General features: G+C 39.3%; 2 protein-coding genes across 5 annotated transcripts in view; both read left to right on the plus strand.

The window, feature by feature from the left end:
* The first annotated feature begins 1,258 nt into the window (after positions 1-1,258).
* mapre2 (microtubule-associated protein, RP/EB family, member 2) lies at positions 1,259-15,503 on the plus strand. 3 transcript variants are annotated; one of them, XM_029524446.1, is made up of 7 exons: positions 1,259-1,295; positions 10,812-10,939; positions 11,559-11,704; positions 11,821-12,037; positions 12,280-12,422; positions 13,709-13,867; positions 14,082-15,503. In XM_029524446.1, exons 2-7 carry the CDS (start codon positions 10,819-10,821, stop codon positions 14,178-14,180), a joined length of 885 nt encoding a protein of 294 aa, XP_029380306.1. In that variant the 5' UTR covers positions 1,259-1,295; positions 10,812-10,818; the 3' UTR covers positions 14,181-15,503. The 3 variants fall into 3 exon arrangements, with proteins under 3 accessions (XP_029380306.1, XP_029380307.1, XP_029380305.1); XM_029524447.1 differs by lacking the exon at positions 1,259-1,295 and adding an exon at positions 1,354-1,533; XM_029524445.1 differs by lacking the exon at positions 1,259-1,295 and adding an exon at positions 6,767-7,035.
* Positions 15,504-16,167: 664 nt separating this feature from the next.
* spidr (scaffold protein involved in DNA repair) overlaps positions 16,168-19,188 on the plus strand; it is a 30,506-nt gene continuing 27,485 nt past the window's right edge. Inside the window, exons 1-5 of one of the 2 annotated variants that reach the window (XM_029524443.1) lie at positions 16,168-16,328; positions 16,660-16,821; positions 17,496-17,559; positions 17,763-17,969; positions 18,513-18,655. In XM_029524443.1, the coding sequence (XP_029380303.1) occupies positions 16,314-16,328; positions 16,660-16,821; positions 17,496-17,559; positions 17,763-17,969; positions 18,513-18,655 (591 nt within the window). In that variant the 5' untranslated portion in view covers positions 16,168-16,313. Of the gene's footprint in view, positions 16,329-16,659; positions 16,822-17,495; positions 17,560-17,762; positions 17,970-18,512; positions 18,656-19,188 lie in introns of those variants that run through there. The other variant, XM_029524444.1, reaches the window with a different exon arrangement.

Raw genomic sequence — 19,188 nt, forward strand, 5'->3', positions numbered from 1 at the left:
CCAAGAGTGATGAATTATAGAGCAAGCCTCATCTCTTGTCGTTTATCAAGCGCATGACTGCACCCTGGTGTTAAAAGAGGAGGAATGCAGTTTTGTAAGTGGCTGAATGTCAGGCTTCCTTAATCAGAGAGGCAAATTTTGAACAGACTATTTACTTTTGTCCAAAAAAAAAAAAAATCAAAAAACAGTTTGTATTGGATTATATTTGGCTGGTTAACAAAGTAGAGTATTCTTCAGTAAGGCCTTTTAAACTAATGACAGCTTTGCCACAAGAATGCAAGAGTTCACTGTTACCCTGCCAGTATACACATAATATTAATGATAATCTCTTTTTTGAAAAAGGTAATCATTACTGTCAATTAATTGTTAGTATGTAAATGTATATACTTATACTTATACTCCTAGTATTCCACAAGAACTCACAGTGACATCATCAAAGGTGATGCTCCACTACCCCCCCCCCCCCAAAAAAAAAACAAAGAAAACAAAAAACAAAAACAAAAAAACCCCAACAACAACAAAAATATTTTTTTCATTAATTCAGTAATTTTCATACAGTGAATAAAATCTAAAACAATAATAAAAACAACAAAAATCAAGCCTAAACGAACAACACAACAAAATACTGTCTACATATTAAAGCTGTCTAATCACCGAATCATATAACATATGGAAATATGGGCAGAGAACTTTATTATTATTATTATTATTAGTAGTAGTAGTAGTAGTAGTAGTAGGAGTAGATATATAGATAGATCTAACTTTATTCATCTGCAAGAGGGAATTCACCTAGCCAGGAGCTCATCAAAATAAAAATAAAAATATAAAATCTAAAAACAAAAAAGAAAACATTATCCAGTCAGTTGGGGTTGAGATCTCCACATATTAATACAAGTACCTCAGTAGTAGCAGTAAGTGTTGATGATGGAACTTACAGGCTTAAACGCTTCTACACGGTTAGTATTTAAATTTAGGAAAATCTTCTGAGATTTGTTGTAAAGAAAAGTGAAATTACACCGTGCGAGCCGGAAAGTTGTCTTTAGTGTTAAATGATCAACGCATCAACACGTGATTGGTCAACTTTGCGACAGATGTCAACAGTGAGCCAATAAATTGCCTCTCCGTTGAAGCGCTGTCCAATCAGCTCTCCGCTCTTGGCTCAACGCGTAGCGAGAATGGGCGTTTGAGGGTGGGGTGACTCAGCCGGAAAAAGGCTTCTCTCTCTCTCTCTCTCTCTCTCTCTCTCTTTTTTTTTTTTATTTAACACCTTGTAACCTGCGGATCCGAGTTCACTGGTAAGTCCAGTTCGCTTTGCTGAGTGATTGCAGTCTGCCGTTTGATAAGAAAGCTGCAGAAGAAGGTTTTAATGCAAAAGGCGGTGCGTTTTGACGCGTTAGTTGGCCGGTCGGAGCGGAGATGTTTCCCCGGGTCAGGGCATATGTCGGCTGTCACTGCTCTGACAAAGTGTCGGCAGGAGCGACATTAGCTTACTCTAACTTGGCAGTTGGCTGAAGGAAATGTGCTTCCTTGACTGTAAGTATAGTCTGGCTTGGTTAAAAATACTGAAATAAAACTCTCTCTTTCTGTTTCTCTGCGGCTCTGTGTGAGAGCATGCTATCAAATCATTGTCTCTCATTTAACTGTCACTTGGGAACCGGAGCTGAGTTAGCTTCATTCACCGCGGCTAGCTGCTCAGTGGCGGACTCGCTTTTAAAAATCTAAGAAATAAGATAACTGCCTCTTATGTGCCTCCCAATCTAAATCAACCCCAGTTAACGCTGCTTCTGAGCAGGGGAGGCACACGACAGAAACACGGGGAGGCCGAGGTTTGCCCTGGTGATGGATCTTCGGTGTAAATTAGTCTTTGACAAATGGCAAATTCAAACTCTCCTCTCATGTTGGATCCGAAGGGAATGCCTATAAGAGGTGCTCCCACCTCACTGACCCTGGTCCCCTTCTGTCCAGTTAGGTTTGTAGTCCCCCCCTGGAAGTGATTTGTAAATCTATAAACCTCTTTTCCAGTCAATAATATTTATGCACTATAAATAGTAACAGTATCTTTCAACCTTTCCAACCCACAGCTCAGGGTTCCAGTGACCTCTTTGCTCTTTTTTTGAATGCTGAGGGTTTGATTTGCTGGGTGAGGCTGCCACCCCTCACCCACCCACTTGATTGTCCAGTGCATAAGAGTCACAGCTGGGATATAAATGGAGAAAGCGCAAGCACAGCTCTGCCTTTCCTCAAATGCAATGAACCTAGCATTATAGATTTTGGCCTACACATCACAAACGTATTCCCCCACCTTCACAACACTTGACAGCAAACAACACGAACAGAAAAGCTTCACAAAGCAGATGCTTGTTGGAAGGGTTTGCTGGCCAGCTGGCTTCATTTTCCAACCATTTTGAGGGATTGTTGAATTATGAGCCAGTACCAACGTTCAAATGCCTGAATAAAAGTCCAGAAACCACACGGCGTCTGAACTCATGAGTAAAACATAAAAGGGAAGCTCATGTCTTACACGTAACAAGTAGCAGGTTAGTGAGTTTTATGACGCATTTGTAGAAAGAGCAGAGCATGCTCTGCTTTCTGTGGATTTGAGCATACCTTTGACCTGCACTAAAGAAATGTTGCGGCATTAAAATCTATTCCAACTTATTATTTATCTATGCACTGAGCTCGCTGGACTCCACTCAGAATTTAAATATCTTAAGTTTACTGCTACCCCTGCATGTAGGCCTATTACAGATTTTGAAGCCAAATGTTCAGCCAGACAATGAACAATGTAAGGCTGTGTGCAATGAAATGCAGCATCATCTTGCAGTGCACTGAGTTGACCACATAAGTCTTTCTTTGAGCTCTGAGTTTGAGCTTTGAGCTTATAGATCTGTTCTCTAAACTTAACTCAAATTGTATATTCTGATTTCTCTGACCCCAGCAACACAACTGCCAGTATGTGTTTCTTCTCTTTTCTCTTTTTAAGAGCGTTTACAGTGCTGTTCTTGAACTGAACACCGGTAACACACTGATAGACAGAATCATTCCTTTTTCAAGATGTTTTCACAGGGAAATGCGTAAAACCTTTTGTGCTCTCAGTGTAATGTAATTAGATCCTAGGCTTTTGTTCAGAGCATCATCGACAACAATTCCTCTACAGGTGAATGTGCTGTGCAAAAATAGGCCTTGTTCATTCCTTATCACCTTATTTGCATACTTCTCAGTTGCACCTCTCTGGTGGCACTTTAAGGCCCTTCAGATTGGGAAGTGGAAAGTTAATTTCAGTGACAACCTGGAAACAGCATGCCAGTGCCTCAGGGAAGAGTTAGTTTTTGTATTTGCTGCCACTGAAGTTTTGCTGTTTGCTACCTGATAAGACCTTTGTTTTTGCAATTGTGAGATTGTGATGAGATGACTTTGCGGCAGTTGTCACTTTCCAGTCTGATGGGGCCTTTAACATTACTGTAGTGGAAATGCGTGCTTTTAGTTGCTAGTGGACAAGTTCCTAGCATCCTAGAGATTAAGACTTGGTTGTGCTTTGTGTTTTTGTGTTAAGGCGAAAGAGTACTTTTGACCCAGTTGTGTAAGGGAGGGTGCAAAATACATCCCCTCAGATTGACCCTCCAGATTGAGGTTTTCTACACTGCCTTCATTTTTTTTTTCCTAATAAATTGTGAATATTCAAGAAACACTTAAAAGATAAGTGCCGATGATTTGTTGCCGACACAGTCAAAAGTGCAATCTGAGAAATATACTGTGCATCGACTTTGCTAACACGACTTTTAAAAGCTTCAGTGCGATTGGTTAAAGTTGAATAAATGAGACAGATGGTGTAAATTAGAGCCACCATTTCATGGTGTAGCACCGTTGGAATTTGGAATATGTGTTTATAACATCTTGAAAGCAAGGCAGCGTTGCCAGAAATCTTACATCATTCAACAGAAGTTGACTTTATCAAGGTTTAGCCACGGATCAGGATGATCATTACATAACAACACAAAATAAAACAACAAACAAAGGTAAAATAATGGTTTCTTGTGAAGAGATTGAAAATAGAACATAATTATATTCCAGTAGCCAGAGTTGTGTTTGAGATTATTAAGATTTAAATTTAATAGTCTGTTTATAGGCTACAAGTAAAATGTTCCTTACTTGTAGTTTAAAAAGTGATATCAACTTTGGCCTGAGGGTGGCACTAGAGTTTTAGTTTGAGTGTAAGTGAGCACTCAATAATGCTCAAGAATTGTGTTGACATCATTTAGCATCATTTAGCATTTAAAAAGTATAAATTACCAAAAAAATGAACAGTAATTAATTACCTTGCTAAAAAAGATAATTACTGCAGCTGGAAGTGTAAGTGTTCAAAGGAAGATTTGATAATTAAGTTTGTTAAAGTGCTCTAGAAGATGTTTCTTTTCACTTGAATGAGGTTTTTTCAGCTTATGGCAATAACAATAATGTATTTAACAAAATATTTTATGGGTTAAAAAAAAAAATAGACTTTAAATTTCCAAGAACAGACAATGCTGACAGTGACACAAAAATGAAAGCATTACCAAAATCTTGAGTTATCTTAATTCACCTTTGGACTGACATATGCTGGATGAATCGTTGTATTGATCTTAAGATACAGGTTTATCAGCTTCACCTTCTCTGTTTAACTTCTCTAAACAACGATTATAGGATCATTTGAAAATAACCTGAAATAAAAAAAAAAAAAAATCAGGGCAATCAAACAACACTACAGAATAATGGGGGAAAATGATTCGTCCCTGAGGTTTTGGCACAGGCTACTTCATTGGTGGTGTTTGATGCTATGTTAACAGCTTGACATACTTCCATAAAATTCCTGCATAAAAAATTGTAGCTGTGTGGTATTAGCTGGTGTTATAGTCCACTGCTGTTTATGGGAAATCAGTTTTTCATCATGTCTGTTAAATACTGTGACCTGCTGGTTCACTTACACAACAGCTTCTTATCCTTGATTACTAACCATGTGCATATAAGGTTGGGCTGAGCTGGCTTTTCTTCCTGACTCACACATGGATTTGGACTTTAGGGGTGTAATGATACACTCAGTCACTCGCATTCTCAAAACCAATACCAATGTATTGTATAAAAGTGTTTTGTGTCCTGTTGTGAGTGGTTGCTCAGCAGCACACTACATGTGCGTGCACGCACAAACACATGCATGCCTGTGCACACACACACACACAAGAATGTAAAAAACAGAGGTGGCAACAGGAGATAGTTTAACAACCCAGGGAATGTGTTGTTTTGTCGTTCTGTGTTAGTCCGTGTTTGTTATTTTAACCCCAACACAACTTAACTTTGGTCCTAAGGACTAACACACTGTATTGTTATGCCCCTGATGGGGTGTGTAAATTAAACATTTTTGATCGAGAATATGTTGATTAATTGTACACTGGACAAAATAATCTATGGAGATTTTACGCAATTGTCCACTGAAAGAAAATGTAGCTGCAACTATTAATTTGATTATTGAGTCATTCTACAGATATTTTCTTGATTAATCATTTGATCTATAAAATGCTTTAGAAAAGGCCCTTCACAATTTCCAAGAGGCTTATTGACCAATTCATAATTTGCTATGACCAATCAACTATAGTAAAAGCAAAGATTTAGTTTACTGTTGCATAAGACAAAGAGAAGCAGTAAATTATTCCACCTAAAAGCTGGATCCTGTAAATCGGCGTTAAAGGATGACTCCCCTTAAAAACTGTTCTAATGAACTAATCATTATAGACAATAACTATTGCTACAGACATGCATTCATCTGCCATAGATAATTCATGAAACCAGATAGTTATGCTTAAAATGAATTCATCTGAATAGATTGATTAGTTGCAGTTGTAAATGCATTTACATAAACACAATTGAATTAGAGAGGTTTAACTGCCCGTTTTAACTGATAGATTTGCTGTTCATTGAGTATTTGTAAGCAGTATGCATTTTGGTAATTGATTTATCATTTTAATTAAACATCTTCACATTCTTAGGTTTTTAAAAGGCAAAACGTGGTGTACATCATTCTCAATTCTGATAATGAGCTTCGATATTTAGAACAAAAATAACCCCATTTAAAGATTTTACCTTCAATTGTGACCTGAAGTCACAGCAGGTATTTAGTCACAATTTTTTTTCCACTACTGCTACTACAATAATGAGGAAAGTAATTGACAATTACACCCCTACAACTAATTTATACTGTCTTATAAGTAATTTCTATGTTGCGCATATGAGTGATTTAAAGTGAGGTGGTAGCATTGATTAATTTGGTTAGTATTCAGCAGCATTTATCTGACAATGCCACATGTGGTCATCTTTTACTATTTTTGCCTTATTTTTCTTTTAGCCCCATCTGTTAGGTGTTAGAGTGCTGAGCAACTGTTTGATTATTATGGCGGGGGGTTTAGGGCGAAACTGGGTGGGCTACAACCCCCCCCAACACACACACACACACACACTTTTTTTTTTTTTTCAAATCAGACTCATCCTCTCTCAGTTGATTGGGTTTTGTCTCTTCGAGGATCTGACAAGTGGCCTGGCAGAGTGACAGAGTCGATCTGCATCTGAAAAAGCACTGTTGGGGACCGATGATGATGATGATGATGATGCTTTTGTGGCACATCCAGTGATCAATGTAATTTGGTGTACTGAAATAGCCCACCATCAGGAAGAGGCGGCCAGCCCCGGCGGTCACGTGGTGCAGGGTGCAGCGACGTCACTCGGGCAGAGATTTGTGAAGAATAAGCAGACAGGGAGAGAGATACCCGGAGGTGCAGCACTTTCTGAGCATTTTGTTTTGCACCGCTCCTCTTGTTTATTTTTTTCCCCCCCTCCTCCTCGGCCGGACAGAGAACAGAGTATCTGTTCGACATCTTTAGAGACCCAAATGCCCGGTCCCACCCAAGCCCTTTCCCCAAATGGAGAGAATAACAACGACATCGTCCCGGACAACGGAACCAACATCATTCCCTACAGGAAAAATACAGTGCGGGGAGAACGCGCCTACAGGTAACACGGTGTAATGCCGCATTTGGTTTCATGTTGGACGAAAAATAACAAAAATCACAGAAACCTGCATTCTGGCCTCCTCCTCGGCTTTGCACCTATCCTCTGCCCCCCCCCACTCCTCCTCGTTGTCTTCCAGTCTCCTGTCATGTTAGCCTTCAGTCTATGGCGTCAGTCCCTCAACTTGGCCGAATAAACCCTCTCCCTGCCGGCGTACAAAACCCCGGATCGCCGCCTAACGTTGTCAGCCATATCGGAGCGCTGTTGCTCAGGGAGGGCTTCATTTATTTCTTTTATGATTTTTTTGTTGGGGGGGTGGATGTCTGATGTCAGGAGTGCACAGACAGCCGCTGCTAGAATATTCTCCTCGTGACACTTGGCGGCTGCATAATATCGCCACAATATTGTCACTTGTGTGTGTGTGTGTGTGTTGTTGTTGTGTGTTACCGTTCATTTACATGTCTCCTAAGCAGCCCCCCCCCCCTCCTCCTCCTCCTCCTTCCCTCCGTCTCTGTGCGAGTCCAGGCATCAGCCCAGCCCTGGGTGGCTATCCCTGCGCCGGCTAACAAAGCATGCTAGCAGCGGCTCCATACATCCGCTTTGTTGACATGAGCTCCTCCGGCCCGCTCTCCTTCCTGCCGGAGCGGAGGATCCGTCCCTGCAGGGCTGCCACAGCCTCGCTTTAATCACCGTCTGCTGTTATTACCCCGCATAGCTCGGTGTCTGCTAGCTGATGGTGATGGCGACGATGATTTGGCATGATTTAATACCTTATTAGCTGCTGCCATGTTTGAATGCAGATGTCCCGGTCTTCCTTATATCCTTCAATGTTTTTGGGGGCGAACTGATGAACCTGATCAATGTATATGGTGGATATTTTAGATTTTTTTTTTCCATTATTGTTCACTCTGTTGGCAGTTTATTAGATTCACAGCAGCCTAATAGAGCAGTCCAACAATCTCTCATGAAGGTTATAATGTATTCGTTGAAACTGAGTGGATTATCCCACTTTATTGTCATTTTAATGGTTGCAGGTTATTGTCCTGCTGTACTGTTTGTTTTGTCTGGCAGACAGACCTAAAGAGATTTTATGTACTGTCACGTATGTGAAGGTTAAACAGAAAGTCCCTCAGTGTGAATGAATGAAATAATGAATCGATCAGTAAGATATACTCACTGGCCACTTAAACTGGCACTCCTTGTTAGTACTGCCTAAATTCTCCATTGCATCGATGTAACGAGGGGCTGGAAACATTCCTCAGAGAGTTTGGTCCATCTTGAAATGACGCATCGCACACATCGCTACAGATTTTTTGCCTGAACATCCATGATGTGACTCTTCCAAAACACCAAATCCCTAAGGTGCTCTGTTGGATTGAGATCTAGCATCTGTGGGGGCCACTTGAATACAACAAACCTATTGTCTTGTTTAAGAAATCAGTTTTTGATTATTTTAGCCATAAGAAGATGGGTGCTGTGTGGGCATGAAGGCTGGGGTGTTACCCCAATGCTGAATTGATACTTGGGGGCCAAAAGTGTGCCAAGAAAATATCCCCCACATCATTACATGAGCTCCAGCAGCCTAAATAGTTGATACTAGACAATATGGAGCAATGCTTTTTATTTATTCATATGCCAAACTCTGACCCTACCATCCAAATGTCACTGCAGAAATGAGACTAATTTGTTTAGGCAAGGTTTTTCAATCTTTGATTGTCCATTTTTGGTGAGCTTGTGTGAATTGTAGCCTCAATTTCCTGATTTTAGCTGACAGGAATGGGACTTGTAGTCTTCTGTTTCAAGGTTTGATGTGCTGTGTGATTGGACCTGCTCTTCTGCATACTTTGGTTGTAACTAGCAGTTGTTTAAGTTACTGGTGCCTTTCTGTTGGCTCGAACCAGTGTGTCAATTCTCCTCTGACCTCTGGCATCAACAAGCCTTTTTCCCCCAGAGAACTACAGCTTACTGGGTATTTTCTCTTCTTCATTCTCTGTAAACCCTAGAGATGGTTGTGAGTGACAACCCCAGTAGATCAGCAGCTTCTCAAATACCCACTGTGGTGCTAACAACCACGCCACGTTCAAGACCACTTAAATCACCTTTTCCCCACTCTGATACTCAGGTTGAACCACAGCAGATTGTACTGACTTTGTCTACCTGCCTAAATACTTTTAAGTTGCTGCCATATGATTGGTTGATAAGATATCTGCATTAACACACAGTTGAACAGGTGTACCTAATATAGTGACCAGTGAGTGTAGTTAATAATCTGCCACTTGACTGATAAATTAGTCAACCAATTGTTACAACTTTAAATTATCCATAGGATTTACTGTTTCCTAACCCTCACTGACATAAAAGGGTTGGTCGAAACTTATGTCAGAACAACATGGTACAATTCAGTGCAACCGTAAACTGTGGTATGATCATTCATTTTAAATCAGTGCTTCTCTACCAAGTTTTAAAAATAAATGAATAAATAAATAAGCTCAACTTCATAGCTTCATGAAGATGAAATGGCTGTTTTCCTGAAACCCCTTTTCCCCTTGGCATAAAAAAGAAGGCGCATTCAATCTCCAACTGATAAACAGAATGGTTTTTCCAAGCATGACCAATATCAAAATATATTTGTGAGATTTATCTAGGTCTATTTCAGTGTGTTTAGGATAGCATCTCAGGTTTACTAAAACCATACATGCATATCCAGTTTCTTGCTTTAAGAGGTGACAAAAATTTAATTGCGGGCGATATTGTAGCATTTTGTTGATGCATTTTCTGGCTCATTGGGTGCTTACAGTGTATAGACCTTAATATCTCCAAAGTAAGTGGGGCAGATGCCCTGGGAGCCCAAAAGCCACAGTTTTTGATAAAATTGTGCCATCCTTCTAGTTGCACTGTGCAGTAGTTCGTCTTTACAACCAGGTAAAATGAAATGCAAGGGCCCATGCGGCCTCTTTCAGTCTCAGTGTTAATATTGCAAAAGTTTATTAGCAACATAACCTGTAAAGTATTACTTGAGCAAAGCAGACTTTTGTTAGTGTGTCAAGTGTAGAGATTAATTTTGTTCTTCATGATGAGGGCAAGAATGTGCTTAAAATGTTGCAGTCAAAAGTTGCAAAACAACCCTCTCAAATTGACAGGTTAAATCATAATATAAAGTTGAGACCATGTTTTATATTCCAATGAGTGGAAAATAGTTGCTGTTTCTAATTTATTGCACTACAGATGTGAAGCATTTATTATTATTATTATTATTATTATTATTATTATTACAACAATATGGTATACAAAGGTAAGGTTTTGGATAGTATCAAGGTCTAACTTAGTCTTGCAAGTTAAACTGTGTCCTCATTGGACCCTTGCCTGTGTTATTGTTTGTCTAATACTGTATGACATGTACGTGCTCTGTGAGAAAGGGTATGTTCATGCAGCAATGAGGGGTCAAATGTTTTAGCCAGTGTTAGTATATGTTTGCTCCTGGACTTTTTTGTGTGCCGGTCTGTCATCAGTCTGTTATAACACATTCTTGCTGTGTGTTTTCCAGTATTAAAGGGATTTATTCAAGTCATTGCTAATTATGATGTGATTTGATGGGTAGACTGTTTTGAATAACACTCATTGCAGCCAGTCGCTGTAAAGTGGTTACAGTTTCTGGGTTTGTAAAGTCCAACTGTTACAAACAATCCTTTGAGTGGATACAGTACAGTGTGGTCCTTTTCTTTCAACTGCATGTTGTTACATTGCTTTCATTATTGAGTCTTATTGCTTTTCTGTTGCAGCTGGGGGATGGCGGTCAACGTATATTCTACCTCAATAACCCAGGAGACTATGAGCAGGCATGACATTACTGCCTGGGTTAATGATATTCTCTGCCTAAACTATACAAAAGTGGAGCAGCTCTCCTCAGGTGAGAACTTAATGTAAACCTTCTGTGTCCTCATCTTGTCCTCTTCCCTCCCCTTAAGAACAATATATCAGCCAGACTCTGTGAGATGAGAAGGATATTGCAGAGATTACATCTTCTGCGTTAAATCGTTTTCAGTTTAAGATGGCAGTTACGGCGACTTGTGGAAACATGCTCAGCTATCCCTGGCAGAGAACTGTCTATAAATAAACTTGTAGCCTGCCGTGCTCTCCTGCTGTGACCAAGTAATCCAATTTCAGTCACTCTGCCTACACAAAAAGAGATTTACACACTCACACAGGTTTTGGTACAGTCTTCTTTATGTCTATTACTTCCTCTGTGTTCTCTTATTGGATTTGTAGTTTTACTTGTTGGCGTCCAGTTCCCCACTAGCAGTTGAGCTGGCGCCTTTTTTTTTTTTTTTTTAAATAGATAAAAGTGAATATAAGCCATTCTACCCATTAATAATTTTGATTCTAGGCTAACTAGGTGATAATCTGGACATAGAAAATTGCCCCTGGTTCTCTGTTATTCCAGGGGATTTCTTTAGTTTGAGTGACTTTGCTGTCATCTCCTCAAGCAAGGGTTTATATGCTCAACAAACTTTTTACTTCATCTGCAGGAGCTGCATATTGCCAGTTCATGGATCTGCTCTTCCCTGGCTGCATCAGTCTTAAGAAGGTCAAGTTTCAAGCTAAATTGGAGCATGAGTACATTCACAATTTCAAACTGTTGCAAGCATCCTTCAAACGAATGAATGTGGACAAGGTGAGTTCACAAATTTCACTATGATCTTTTTCCACTTATCATCAATGTCATTATTATAAGACATCATTCCATCCTGTGTATGAATGAGCCTGTGTTTGACCCTTCTCTTTGATCAGATAATTCCTGTGGAGAAACTGGTCAAAGGCAGATTTCAAGACAATCTTGATTTCATCCAATGGTTTAAGAAGTTCTTTGATGCCAATTATGACGGTAAAGAGTATGACCCAGTTGCCGCCAGACAGGGTCAGGATGCCATTCCCCCACCTGACCCCGGTGAGCAAATCTTCAACCTGCCAAAGAAGTCCCACCATGCAGCCAGCTCCCCTACTGCAGGTAATGTCCAGTTTACAAATGATTCGTGATGAGTTTAAATGCAGTTGTCTCTTGTGATGCAGTAGAAAGAATTAATGTTCTGAAATTCAGACGTTTTACTCCAAATGCACTTCTGAGGCAGAAATACATTGATGATAACTCATATGCGTTATCACAGTAAATGATACAATACTGAGTTGTGCTTTAGGGTACTGGTGAAAAATCAGGTCATCTAAGTGTGAATTGTAAAAATTTGCTTTTAGGAGCATCAAGGTCAAGTGCAACGACCCCCAAGTCCTCAACACCAACATCCCGGCCCTCTTCAGCCAAAAAGATCCCTGCAACAGCAACTCCTGCCAAAGGAGAGAAAGAACTGGAAGCACAGGTCACACATCTTACCGAGCAGGTATGTTCATGTGTATTGATTCGGACATCTCGCTGTCTTTTGTCCCCCACTTTATCTTTTTTTCCCACATTGCTCACGTACCTCCTTCCAGCTCTGTCTGTGGTCACGATTGAATTGCACTCTCTTTCAATTTGCCATGGCTGCTGTGAATGTTGATTCGAGGGGAGCTGCGACTTCAAAGAAGTTATTGGCTGAGAAGACTGAATTATAGATAACGTTTTGAGCAACTCCACTTTTTCAAATGAGTTCACACAACTAATGTTGCCCGCAAACCACAAAGTGTATAAACTTAAATAGATTATACAATTTTCTGTACCCTGTTTGCCACTTTTCTTTAAATCTGTCTCTGATTTCTGATCTGACTTTTCACTGTTGTTTGTAGCTTTACATATAATTGAGATAAACAGTGTAAATATGTGATAGTTATGTTTTGGGTGTGATGATGTGTTGTTTGATCTGAATCTCAATAAGTGTGTTTCCACCTTAATGGACACATCAGCAGATGATCAGAGACACAGCTGGTGCATCCAGAAGTAACAACTGTTGACTAATTACTTATCTGTTTGGTGTTTTCTGTGTCTGTCGTTGTTGCTTCTGTTGTCTTATGAAAATTAAACAGTGGAAGAAATTGAAAGTAAATATGTAGTATATTTTTCAGAAATGGTGCTGTTTGCATTGGCTGATTTAAATAAATAAAGTTGGGCAAAGTTAGTTAAGACATGAAGATATGATACTCGCTGACTGGTAAAGTTACAAACAAACTCTATACCTTTTTTTTTTTTTTTTTTTTTTTTTTCCCTGCCATTTATATGCATTTTTTTTTAATGAATGCAAAAAAGTATGTCTTCCTGCCTACCTTCACATACTGCATGGGGGTTGACAGACAAGTTACCATACAGTTTTATTTCATCACTTTGTACGCTCAAACAGATTACTTGGTTTGAGCTACCCATTTTTTCAGAGAGAATATGATTGCTGTCAAAGGTTAGATTTTGTTCAGAATTATCAGTGACACTGCTATATTATTTAAAATGTTTAGGTTGTCAGCCATATAATAATTAATGTATGGTTTCAGCACTATAGTAGATATAATTTGTGCTATTAAAACATTTCTGTCAGTTACATTATGTTTGAATCTCATTTCGGATTAGCCTAAATTTATCTGGATCCTTCAGAGCCTGATTGTTCTTTGAAAACTGTCCAGTTCATGTTGTGATTTCTTAACAAAGTCAATTAAGTATTATGTGCTTTGACTTTTCAGGCTAAAAATAATTTTCTTTTTGTAGGTGAACACATTAAAGTTGGCACTGGAAGGGGTGGAGAAGGAGAGGGACTACTACTTCAGCAAGCTGAGAGAGGTGGAGCTGCTGTGCCAGGAACAGAGTGAAGAAAATGCCCCGTTTATCGACCGGCTAATGGAGGTCCTCTATGCCTCAGATGAACAGGTTGGTCTGTGGCCCTGGGTCGATCTGGGCAGGATACAGTACAGCTAGAGGATGTTTTGTAGCAGTGTACACCAGAAAAATGTGACAGCCCTATTTCCCCCGGTGGTGAGATCCAGTGGAAATTATTTTGTGGCAAAGGTATAAGAAAACAGGTCTTTGTATGAAATCACATGCTTGCCTCAAACTGGTGTTTTGTGTCCCATTTTTTTTTTAGGAACAAGTGGAGCTGGCTGAGGGTGATGGACAGGAAGTGGACCAGCAAGCCCACGAGGAAGCACCAGATGATCAGCAGGAGGAACAGGATGAATACTGACTGCTATCATCCCTCACTGCAGTTACACCCCACGTTTTAATATGTGAGAACTGTTTAAGGATTTTTCATTTTTCCTCATGATTTATTTTTATTTTGTTTTCTCCAAGACTGAGCACATGAAGCAACCTTCTGAATAGAAGCACCATCACATTTTTTTATATCCCTCTGCTCACTGTTTGATATTTTTCATGACTTTTGGTGAACTGCTGTGGTGGGTTTGTGGTCACGACCTCAACCAGCAGACAAGCTCAGACCATCACAGAAGTTTCCAAGGACTGTGTGGGTGAAAAAGTCAATTCAATCCTACAGTAGATGTGATGAAATGCTGAAGTTTAGACAGGTAACTATTACCTGTCAGTGCAAGTGTTAAGTTCCCAGCTTCTGTCCTTTTCTGTTTTTTTTGTTTTGTTTTTTGCATATCAAAAATATTAATCACAAGAATGCAATAAGCAAAGCCCTGAAAGGGCTCAGAGTAGCTCTTATTTAACCTCCTTCCATATATTGCACTGACATTTGACTCTGTATTGGACAATCTGTCCATAGACCCTAACCATATTTATTGTTGTAAATCCTTAGGAATAGTGCAAGGTTCTCAATTGCATCCTCATGAAGGAGGACAATACAGTCAATGAATTGTGAATAAAATGTAGTACAATGCCATCTTATGACCATTTAACAGCTATCCTCACAAATGACATTTTCAATTTTACAATTTCAGATAATCAGTGTGCTCCACAGCGTGTTGCTGACACTACACAAGGTGTTTTGGTATTAGAATTTATTTTGTATGCATAAACATAGGGAAGGAAGAAACATTGTGGACTAGTCTTACTATAATGAAGCATTTTAAGTTTTAAACTTCAGTTGGAACTTGTGGTCTGTTCAGATTTCAGTTGTTTGATCAGTCTTTTTTTAAACCACCGGTCTGAGGGAGATGAGTCGGTTCACTGAGTAATTTGCCATGCTATATTCCAGTAAGTACATTGTATACCCTTTCTTAATATTGCATTTACTAATATTGAACTGGGCAGTGCACCATAATGCTTTAGTCATATATTATTGTGTAAATGAAAAGGAATGTAAACTTGTACTGTCAATAATTAATGAATGGTAAATGTTTTTTTTCATGTCCCACTCATTATGCATTCCCCAAGAAACAACGTGTTGCATGTTTGCATTTTATTTGTGAATAACTTGACCTGCTTTTTACATATTTAATAAAAAACAAGTATGTTAAGTGAGCTTTTGTATGTTTAACCTGCTATTTGAAAGATGTTGAGATTCGGATGGATTTACTGTAATAAAATTGCGTTTTGAGTCCATGGGAAGGTTGTTGTTACTCCATAGTGAGTCACGTTTATAAAAACAGAAGCTTTGCCTATCAATCTGTGTCTAAAACTAAACTTTTTTTCCCCAGATTAAAGGGTGGAGGTTAAGATGACAGAGCATACGATTTCACTAAAGAACTGAAGAATGAGGTTGTTGAGGTAAAAAGTGCTGAGATCTTTGAATCAAACAAAGGTATTACTTCCACAGTGTAAGCACTCCACCGCAGTACCACAGCACTGAAAATGATTGTCCTGCCCTGTAAGATCCCTCATGATAAAGAGGATTTTTATTTATTTATTTATTTTTTACATTTAATCCTCTGTAGTTGTGGAACAGCTATATTACCTTGCTGATATAAATATACTTTGCATTATAAAGTATTTCAAATTCGTCTAATTGTACATAAATGAACAATACCAGGAAATCATCTTTCTTACCCTTATTTATTTTGGCTTTACTTGAGTCAAATTTTGAATGCAAAATATGGACTCGTAAAAGGCAGCAAATGACTGGAATCAGGTGAGGCAGGCAAATTCACACTGCTTCATTTTATGTTTCGTGACTTGCCGTATAAGGTAGCAGGCCGTTATTCTGAATGGGAAAAGACGCCACCGCCCGCCTCCAGCTCAAGCTGGTGGTTTATCAAACACCCCTTTTTCAGATTGTGAAACCGCCGCAACTTCTTCATCTTAGTGAGTTATACAAAAGGGAACAAACACGCTCCGGTGATGGGCTGGAGTTACAGAGTGTGTTGTTTAACACGTGAACAACAGCAGTAGTTTAAAGTTACTATATTTTGTCGCTATGTCCTCCAGAAAGGTAAGTAACCAGCATGCTAGCGAGCTAGCTTCGGATAGCCTGCTAACCAGCTATACGCTAACCCCACTGGCTAGCTAGCTTTAGCAGCACACGCTATCCTTTCTGCCCGCCCACAGCTGAGAAGACCCCCCCACCACCCTTCACCTATTTGTATATTATCTTGATAGAGATTTTAATATTGACTACCATACTCGATATTGTTTGCAATTACTCTATTGACCCGTCTCAGGCAGTATCAGGGCTAGCTTGGTCGGAGCTATCAAACCGTTGCTCAGTGATGATAAACTCATCACACCTGGCCCCTTTCCTTTTTTTTTTTTTTTTTTGGTAGCGCAAAAAGTACTCCAAGGATCTTCAGTGTGTTTATTTCCCCGATGATGTCCAACATGCCGTCCAAAGAGCGGGGAGAGAGCCGTCAACACTTTCATCCGCGTCTTCAGCCAAGAGCTGGGGGAAGGTCGGAGACAGCTTCTTGGACATGCGGGCGACAAAGGTCAATACAGTTCAACAGAGCTAACGGTGACATCAAATAAGATGAGACAATTCAAACTTCCCTTCAAAGGTGCTGAACAGCATTTCTTGTCTTTTAACACGCAGACTCATGCCATACCGGATCAGTGCAATCACGCAAAAACAGATGAATTAATAGTGAGACCGTCCTTGCATTTTCTGCCAAGTATTTAGGTGGAGGCGTGGATGGATTGAGACAGTAGTTTGCTTTTCAAGGATTTAAAACAAGAAACACAAACGGAGAGCATGCAAGGCCATCTGTGTCTATTCTTTTTTATAATTTTGCAGCTCTCTGATTTTTCAAATAAGAAATATCATATGTAGAGTTAGGACTTACAGAAGCTCCAAAACCTTTACTCCAAAGGCTGTTCAGTAGTCAGTACACCAGCTGAGGGAACAGTAATTATTTGTTACATTAGTATGAAGTATTGTTAAATATTTAACATCTTGGAAGTATGGATGGATGCATCATACAGATGTAACACATTTTAATGAAAATACTTAATTGCCAGCATGTATTCGTTTTCCTTCATTCTTTGTCAAAGGTATAAAAAAAAGTTAAATTTACACTGTAAAAACCCTGTTCAGTATTACATTGTTGATTGATATTATAATTTGCTCTAACATTATTTACGATGTTGATATTTTTTATTGCAGAACCCTAAGTCATCAGGAAGAAAACTGTCTGCAGTTAAAAAGTTGATACAGACCCCTGCTTCAGGTAATTTTAATTTAAACTTATTTAGGTGTTTACAAAGCAAAGTGGTATCCTCAAAGTAGAGGAACAAACATGAAGTATTTTTCTATCAATACTAGTACTGAAAATGCATAAGCTATTACTGCTTAAGAGTGTTTTCTACAGATGTAGAATAAGCCCTGTTATTATGACTGTGGTCTTCTCCCCTTCTGTGTGTGTTTGCCCAGTGCAGACCAGTGGCACACACCATACTGAGGACCCAGTGCACATTGCATGGAGTTCAAGTGACAGTGGAGCATCTGGTGATGAGACACAGGAGCAGAATCAGTCCAGAGCTGTTGCTCTGCAGCGCCAACGTCCACGTAGACCAAGAAGATATATGGCTTCCATACAGTCTTACAGGAGAGACCTGTCCAAGCTCAGCTGTGATCAAGGTAATTTAAGTCTTTCATGAAGTCTGAGCTGGGTTGATCAAACTTTGATAAATAATGGGGAAAAAATTAGCAAATGACGTTTATGTTGCCCGACTCAGTCACACCCTTCAATTTGTGAGTGGATTAAACCAACAAGATGCCACATATTGATTGAAGAACTCTTCTGGTGCTGGTAGTTTGGTGTTGCTGCATTTGGACAGAGGCAGGTTGGCTCTTTTCCCCTGTTTTTATTCTCTCTTCTATGCCAAGCCAAGATATCCCCTGTAGTATCATGCAGACTGTACACACGGGAGTGATATGTGGTCATCAAGTGCTTCATTCTGTGCATGTTAGAAGAAAAATTTGCCAAAGTGAATATAGCTGTCCTGCAGTTGATTTCTTTGTCATTATGTTAGCATGTTTGGTCATGTTATTACAGCTGAGCAGTCTCGCTGATGAAAATAGTGAGAGATTATAGCTTCAGAAAAAAAATAGTAATTGGACCTTGAGTTAAGATAACTCTGTTTAATGTATACAAGCTCTTATTTTCTTTTCTTTCTCTAGATGACCTTCCTACCATAGACACAGACAGTGATCTGATTGAGTCTGAGGAGGATGTTGAAAAGGACAGTGGACAACAGATCTCAGAATGTGAGTCACAGTTGTTCGATGAAGAGCCGAAAGACTTGCTGCTTAAACCTACTAATGTGAGTGAACTACATTTATTCTGACAGACAATCATTATGATGTGCATTCATACCTGAAAGACATCTTTCAAATCCTGTTGGGTAATACATAATATAGTAATTTTTAAGGGTGTTATTAGTGTTTAGTGACGCTAGGTGGGGCTATACACCTTCTTAAGGTCTACTGAGTTTCTGTGGCTGAGTACATGATCCTTATTTTCAAAGTGTTATGCTAAATGCTAGTGTGGACAGTTATCTAAAGAGTATACATGTGTCAGTACTTTTAACAGAGTCTAATGAGGTGCAATATAATATTCTTTTCACTATGTGCATTTAAACCTGCTGAGATTAATCTTTAACACTCTGTGAAAGAGTTTTAATGCTTTTTCAGAGCAATATAAATAAAAAATGTAAGATGTGGTGTTTTATTTTAAGTCCTTACATTGGTTTTTTTATTATTTTGATTTAATTTATTTAATGGTTTGGATAACCTTTATCCACAAGATGGAGTGGGATAGTGGTACATTTAAAGTCCTTATAGGGCTCAGCAGGAG

This window comes from Echeneis naucrates, chromosome 17 (genome assembly GCF_900963305.1).
Source record: "Echeneis naucrates chromosome 17, fEcheNa1.1, whole genome shotgun sequence".
In the NCBI taxonomy this organism is placed as follows: Eukaryota; Metazoa; Chordata; class Actinopteri; order Carangiformes; family Echeneidae; genus Echeneis; species Echeneis naucrates.

Coding starts and splice junctions, on each gene's coding strand:
- mapre2 (XM_029524445.1), top strand. CDS start 6,914: ATGCCCGGTCCCACCCAAGCCCTTTCCCCAAATGGAGAGAATAACAAC. Junction 10,940..11,558: donor AGTGGAGCAGCTCTCCTCAG/GTGAGAACTTAA, acceptor CTTCATCTGCAG/GAGCTGCATATTGCCAGTTC. Junction 12,423..13,708: donor TCACACATCTTACCGAGCAG/GTATGTTCATGT, acceptor TTCTTTTTGTAG/GTGAACACATTAAAGTTGGC.